Genomic DNA, 7,773 nt, shown 5'->3' with positions numbered 1-7,773 from the left:
AACATCCAACCAACCATCCATCCATCATCCAACCATCCAAACATCCAACCAACCATCCATCCATCATCCGTCCAACTATCCATCCAACCAATTATCCATCCATCATCCAACCAACCATCCATCATCATCCAACCATCCAAACATCCAGCCAACCATCCATCCATCATCCATCCAACTATCCATCCAACCAATTATCCATCCATCATCCAACCAACTATCCATCATCATCCAACCATCCAAACATCCAACTAACTGCCCATCTATCATCCAAACATCCAACCAACCATCCATCCATCATCCAACCATCCAAACATCCAACCAACTGCCCATCCATCATCCAAACATCCAAACATCCAACCAACCACCCATTTATTCATCCATCCATCATCCAACCAACTGTCCATCCATCCAAACATCCAACCAACTATCCAACCACCCATCTATCATCCAACCAACCATCCATCCATCATCCAAAAAAACATCCATCCATCCATCATCCAATCATCCTATCAACCATGCATCATCTATCCATCCACCATCCAACCAACCATTCATCCATCATCCAACCAACCAACCATTCAACCATCATCCAACCAACCAACCAACCATCCATCATCAAACCAACCATCCATCATCATCTATCCATCCATCATCCAGCCAACCAACCAACCATCTATCATCCAACCAACCATCCATCCATCATCCAACCAACCAACCATCCAATCACACATCCATCATCCATCCAAACATGCAACAAACCAACCATCCATCCAGTGAATCTGGGCCGCTGGGTCATGGAGGTCCAGACTTCTCTTCCAGCTTTTCTGGGAGGACTCCAAGGTGTTCCCAGACCAGCTGAGAGACAGACGTCTCTCCAGAGTGTCCTGGGTCTTTTCTCAGGTTTCCTGTTGTGTATGTCCAGAACACTTCCCTATTAAAGTGTCCAGGGTCCATTCTGTCCAGATGAACCACCTCAGGTTCCTCTGCATGTGAAGCAGCAGATCTAGTCTGAGATACTCCTGAAGAACTGAACCAGAGTCCAGCTACCCTGCAGAGAAAACTCATCTGGACCTCCTGGATCTGAGGTCTCCTTCTTTCAGTCAGTACTCAGACTTCAGACCACAGTTGGGGGTAGGAACGTAGATAGACCAGTAAACAGAGTCGGTCCTCTTCACCACAACGGACCACAACAGAGTCCACAATACTGCAGACCAACAGATCTGTCTCCAGTCTTCTCCTCACTGAGACATTTAAACTCCTCCTCCTGAGACAGAACCTCAGTGACCCAGAGAAGTTCGTCCTTCCTGGTCTGTCTGAGGTTTCCTCAGACTCTGAGGTGTGTTTTTGTTGGTTTAAAGCACGAAAATAGAATCACAGGGGAAAGTTTTGGTTGAGTGGTTGGTCTCTGGGGTTGTAGGTGAAGCATGAACCTCCTGCTCTCTGCAGCAGACAGATTTAGAGTTGGACCGGTTCCTAAAGAGCCAGCAGCAGCTGTGGGAATGTGTAAACGCTGAACCATCTGTAGGTTTGAARCTGGGATCAGCGCCGCTGGTTTGACATGTTTCTCTCTCTGTGGAAAGTTTCCACACGGTTTGAACTCACTTCAGATTCTTCCAGTTCGCCTCAGGTTCCGTCAAGTTCTTGCACAACCTCGACCGCCTCTCTGCATTTCCAGTGTTTCCACTTGGACGTGGAAATGGTCCAACAGGCCCAGTGAGTCTGAGCGGGACCGTGGAGGCCTGTGAATTCCACACGGTCATCCATCACTGTCAGCTCGTCTGTTATTCTTCTTTAGGGAAGGAAGAGGAGTGTCTGTGGACGTGACATCAGGGGAAACCTGAAACCGTTACTTCCAGCAGACCCTCCCTCTTCCCTGCCCGCTTTCACGTTTGCTCCCCTCTTCTCCCCGAGACGCTCTCTTCTGCTTCCCAGCTGGGCTCCGAAACGGCCCGACGTTTTCCCTCTGCGCCCGACCCAAACTGCACCCTGACCCCACCGCCACACCAYGTCCTGCTCCTGAAGGTAAGCCTGGTCTTTGTCCAGCTGCTGCTCTGCCACGTGATCCGGCTCGGCAGGACCGAGGGTCCATGCGAGGAAAAAAATACAAACAAAAACAGGGTTTGGTTCTGACAGATGGGTGTTAACYAGCCCAACAGCTGGATTAGGTTTTAACAGAACTCGTTTAAGTCACTTTATTTAAATCTAATTTCAGTTTTCATTAAAAAACTTTAATTCACACCAGGTTTATGTTGTTCTTGTTATCTCAGGTTTTGTACTTTTAATGTCTTTTTCTTATAACTTGTGTTTTTCTGATGCACAAAACAAGAAACAACTTGGATAATCATGCAGAACTTAGAGTTTGCACTAGTTGCTGTTAACACTTAAGTGTTGCTCCACGCGTGAAAAACTCTGATGAAACACAGAAAGTTGTGAAGGAGCAGAGACGGGGCCGGGCCTCACTCAGGAGCAGGAACACGTTGTACACTCGTCCGGGCCAGACTATTTACTGGAGCCGACACGTTCAAACAGCAGCTGCATCCAGCTTTGCATTTTTATCCCCGAGCCTTTTTTTTTTAAAGAAATGTTTAAATTTATTTGATTACGTAAGAGTTGTCATGACATCCAGTCAACCTGACTGATGTGTCSAAACAACTCGAGCGTTCATCAGGGAGGTACCAGGTTTAACAAACTGCAGCGGTTTGGTTCTGGAGGAAGTTTGGTGCCAAAGAACAGGAGGTCTGAGTTCAAGTCTTTCCTTTTATTTTCAACATGATTTAAGTTGTTTTTGTTTCTGTTTGCAAAATTAAACATAAAAGACGCCATGACGACAGAAAAATATGTTTGTTCTTACTGTCAGGAAGTATTTTGATCAAGTCAGACCTCAAACTGCACCATGTTGTCTGAGTTAAAAACAAAGTGGATTTAATATGAAAATTGACTTTGAAAACACAAAATGATCATTTTTGCCAATATTTTTCCAAGTTGCCAACTGAAAGACTCAGTTTTTAGTCTGTGGGCGTAACAGAAAAACCAATGTGCCTAACCGTAAAAAAAAAGTTGTACACATGAAAATATTTGCTAAGCTAGTCTAGCTGAGTTACCAAACTAGCTTAGCTAGAATGCTATGCTAACTTAGCTTTATTAGTAATTGGTGATCAGAAAACAAAATAAACAAGGTAATTAGTAGGTTTTTATTAGGGCTGTCAAATGATTAATATTTTTTAATGATGGGGCAGATATAAGGTTTTTTTCTTCTCTGCTGCCTTTCATTTCACTTTAATATATATATATATATATATTTCTCATTTTTCTTTTTATATTTTTCTTTTTATTGTGTATAGCATGTAAACCTTTAAGAACTTATCCACTTGGTGACAACATATTGACAATATATATATATATATATATTTCTCATTTTTCTTTTTATATTTTTCTTTTTATTGTTTATTGCATGTAAACCTTTAAGAACTTATCCACTTGGTGACAACATATTGACAATATATGAACTCAAATCCAGCTGTGGAATGTCAATGATAAGTCTTAAGAGNAATACAAAATTGATGTTTAGACATGATTTTTAAATACAAAACAGCACCTAAAAATGCTCCAAACATATTTGAGTCAGTTAAATTTTGTGCAGAATAATGAGATTAAATCAAGAATTCATGGATTTTCATTCCAGATGAGTTCTACATGAGGAATGAAAGATAGATACTAAGATCACAGTTGTCAGCATAACATAAATAAATAAAATAAAATAAGCCATAAGAAGACAAAAAGAAAAAAACTGTACATAATGTGTTACACATGGAGTCTTTTATTTTATTTTATTTTATTGACCTTTATTTATCCAAGTAAACTGTTTGAGAACCACTTCTCATTTACAAACATGACCTGGCACTGAGTGCATTGTAATCTACAAACCTACATATTCAGCCAGAGTAAAGTGATTGCAAATTTTAATCACGGTTATTTGCGATTTAATTTTTTATGTCCGTGCAGCACTAAAATTAGTCAGAGTTAACTTGATTAATTTCACAGCCCCAGTTTTTATAAAAGCTATGTGCATTAGAAACTAAAAATGTAAATTTATYCATGAGCTTAGATTGATTGCCATGCTAGCCTAGCTTAGTTACCAAACTAGCTTAGCTGGGATGCTCCGCTAACTCAGCTTGATTACTAATTGGTGATTAGAAAACAATATAAGATAAAAGACCATCTCATAGTTAGAAAAGATCAGAAATACCACAATAAAGTCTGTTTCTATTCTAAAAATATGCACGCGTGAAGCGAGCCGACCTCACACATTTATCAAGTGAAAGCTGAGGTTGCTACGAAAATGCTACTGCAATTGTACAAATTCAACAAGCTCAAAAAGCACATCTGTAGTTTAGATATTAATGAAAATTCTCATCTACAATCCTAAAGGAAAGTTTAACAATAATCAGTTTAGAGTAAATATATCGGGGCTGTATAACAGCAAAAATTTACCTGTTGAATTTGTACAACTACTATGGCGTTTCCAGAACAACCTCAGCTTTTCCCGCTAAATCTTTCTCAATAACCGTGTGGTCAGCTCACTTCGTACATGCACATTTTTGATCATTTCTAACCACGAAATGGTCTGTTAAAAAGTTATAAGATTTTTAGCAACTGAATAGATTTTTTTACCACATTAAGTATAAAACAAATCATTTTCATTAAAAAATTAAATAAATACTTTTTATATCTGCTTTGTCGTTTTATTATGAACTTTAAAGCTGTTTTTGTGGAAGAGTGAAAAACATGGTTGGTTGGTTGGGCTCCGGCTCCATTGACCATCAGACTGGACCATCAGTTCAGTATTTTGTAAACTGGATCTTTTCAGGCTGATATTTTACTGAATCAAATGTTTGAGCAACGAGCCTCCTCTGAAAGCAGATATTTATTTGTGTTTACAGTCGRGAACGGATCACTCTGACAGGAAGTTCTTCAATCTGATTGGTGCGTTGGTTGGGTGTGTGTCTCTGCGTCACTTAGAGTTAAAAATGTTTGTTAATGGTGACAATCAGAGGAAAGTAAAGTTGATTTCTCGTTATTTTCTTGTGGAAGATAAATGTCAGTATTGTAGTTTGTGGTTATGACTGTTTCACAAACGGATCAGAAATATTTCCATATTAAATAAACCTACAAGTATAAAACGTGCTTCTGTGTAATATTTACTATTAAGGTCCACGTGACTTTTCCTGAACATAATGTCAAAGTCTTGAGTCGTGTTTGAGTTTAGAGGTCAGTTTTATGTCCGTGTGTGATTCTGAGGCCAACAGAGGAGATAATCGGCCTCTTATCAGTACAAACACCTCACTTTCCACAGGCTTCTGTCAATATTTTAACCCCACAGTGGAAAACTTCAGGTTTCACAGAGCCCAGGTTTGAGTAAAGTTTTGGTTGTTATTTTCAGTTATGATTGTTTAAATACTAAATATTTGTGTGTTTTTAGAAAGAAAACAACAAATAATAAGTTCAGGAAGACAGATCGACTGTCACTGTTTAAACTGGGTCCAAAAACTGAAGACAGACGAGTCCAGTTCAGGTCCGTCCCCAGTCTGTTTCAGTCCCGTTTGTCTGGTCCAGTGGAGGAGCCGAAATTCTGCCTCAGACGATATTTTTATTTTAGAAACGGTCCCAGTGATTACAGAGTGTCTCCATCCAAGAAAAACACCGACTTTTCCAAGTCAGAGGCCACTTTGTGGGATTCCTGTCAGAACGAGGGGGGGCCAAATGTGAACAGTGGACTGAAACCTGAACGGCTCAGTCTCACAGGAAGTCCTCGCTTCATGTTTTACGTTCAGCATGGATTCTTTTACTGTCCTCAAAATATAAACAAATCAAAGGTTTTTAGGAAACATTTATGAACCTTAACTTRTACTTTTCTGTAAAGAGCTGAATCATCAAGGACCACACAGGGTTTCTGGTTCTCCTGATCCACCCAATCCATCTGATCCATCTGATCCAATTGATCCACCCAATCCAACTGATCCACCCAATCCAACTGATCCACTCTGATCTACCTGATCCACCCAATCCAACTGATCCACTCTGCTCTACCTGATCCACCCAATCCAACTGNCACTCTGATCTACCTGATCCACCCAATCCAACTGATCCACTCTGCTCTACCTGATCCACCCAATCCAACTGATCCACTCTGATCTACCTGATCCAACTGATCCACCGAATCCATCTGATCCACCCAATCCATCTGATCCATCTGATCCACCCGATTTAACTGATCTACTCTGATCTACCCGATCCACCCAATCCAACTGATCCACTCTGATCTACCTGATCCACCCAATCCATCTGATCCACCTGATCCATCCGATCCATCTGATCCACCTGATCCATCCGACCCACCTGATTCAACTGATCCACGCTGATCTACCTGATCAACCCAATCCTCCTGATCCACCTGATCCACCCAATCCAACTGATCCATCTGATCCAACAGATTCAACTAATCCACCTGGTCCACTTTGATCCTCTCGATTCAACTGATCCATATGATCCACCTGATACACCCGATCCATCTGATCCACCCAATCCACTCAATCCACCTGATCCATCTGATCCACCAGATTCAACAGATCTATGTTGATCCTCCCGATCCACTCAATCCACCTGATCCAACTGATCCAATCGATCCACCTGATCCACTCTGGTCCACCCGATCAAATTGATCCACCCGCTCCACCCAATCCATCAAATCCACCTGATCCAACTGATACACCCGATCACCTAATCCACCCAATACACTGATCCACTCAATCCACCTGATCCATCTGATCCACTCGATCCAACGGATCCTATTTTGACCTGAACTGATGTTTTTGTGTTAAGTGCTGGTAGAATTAGTCAATGATGTTGTAGGTGTGTTTCCTTGACCAAAACTGGGATAAAATGAGTTGTGATCGTCAAACAGGAAGTAGGTGAGCGCCTGGAGAACACATGATCTGCTGTTGGATTAGTCGATGACATGTAGGCGTTCATGTAAATAAAAACATGTAATGAGTCTGGTAAACAGTTTGTAGTAAATAAACTTTTTAAAATATTATATTATTTATGTTTCATTTTCAGATTTCCCTCTTAAAGCTCTTTCATTTTCCTGAAACATTTCCAAACCCTGAACTCTGTTGAATGATGGAACTGCAGAAAGCATCAAACGGGATTTTCCATGACGCCGCTGTGGAGGGAGGGTACGACTCAGGCACATTTACATTTAAATTAGATTTTCAAACCTCATTTGTTAAAAAAAGTGTTTGTTTTTTATGATGCAGAATTCCACCAGAGGAAGAAAAGTTCCTGCAACACAAAGACGACGGCTCAAAAAGACCCGAGTTCACCGACGTGAGTGGACAAACAAATGTGTTAAAAGGTTTTTACACAAATAAATACAAATTATGAAGCAACTCTAACCGTGAAAATCAGAACTTGAAGCACAGAAAATATGGTTTAACATTAGGTTTTTAATATAAATTCAAATTAACACAATAATCAAAATATTTAAAATTAAAAACTTTTTAAAATTCATGGTTTATTTTTCTAGTTTGAGGGTAAAACCTCATTCGGGATGTCTGTTTTCAATCTGAGCAACGCCATCATGGGCAGTGGCATCTTGGGACTGTCCTACGCCATGTCCAACACGGGCATCGTCCTCTTCCTGTGAGGCTCACACACACACACACACACACACACACACACACACACACACACACACACACACACACACACACA

At 40.8% G+C, this 7,773-nt stretch overlaps 1 protein-coding gene across 2 annotated transcripts in view; it reads left to right on the top strand.

Annotated features, from left to right (window-relative positions):
• The first annotated feature begins 1,893 nt into the window (after window positions 1–1,893).
• LOC106535899 (sodium-coupled neutral amino acid transporter 3) overlaps window positions 1,894–7,773 on the top strand; it is a 16,039-nt gene continuing 10,159 nt past the window's right edge. The window contains exons 1-4 of one of the 2 annotated variants that reach the window (XM_014033041.1): window positions 1,894–2,022; window positions 7,117–7,235; window positions 7,317–7,386; window positions 7,586–7,701. In XM_014033041.1, the coding sequence (XP_013888495.1) occupies window positions 7,177–7,235; window positions 7,317–7,386; window positions 7,586–7,701 (245 nt within the window). In that variant the 5' untranslated portion in view covers window positions 1,894–2,022; window positions 7,117–7,176. Of the gene's footprint in view, window positions 2,023–7,116; window positions 7,236–7,316; window positions 7,415–7,585; window positions 7,702–7,773 lie in introns of those variants that run through there. The other variant, XM_014033042.1, reaches the window with a different exon arrangement.

Source organism: Austrofundulus limnaeus, unplaced genomic scaffold (genome assembly GCF_001266775.1).
Source record: "Austrofundulus limnaeus strain Quisiro unplaced genomic scaffold, Austrofundulus_limnaeus-1.0 Scaffold1606, whole genome shotgun sequence".
Classification (NCBI taxonomy): domain Eukaryota; kingdom Metazoa; phylum Chordata; class Actinopteri; order Cyprinodontiformes; family Rivulidae; genus Austrofundulus; species Austrofundulus limnaeus.
This window is presented reverse-complemented; position numbering and strand designations above follow the sequence as displayed.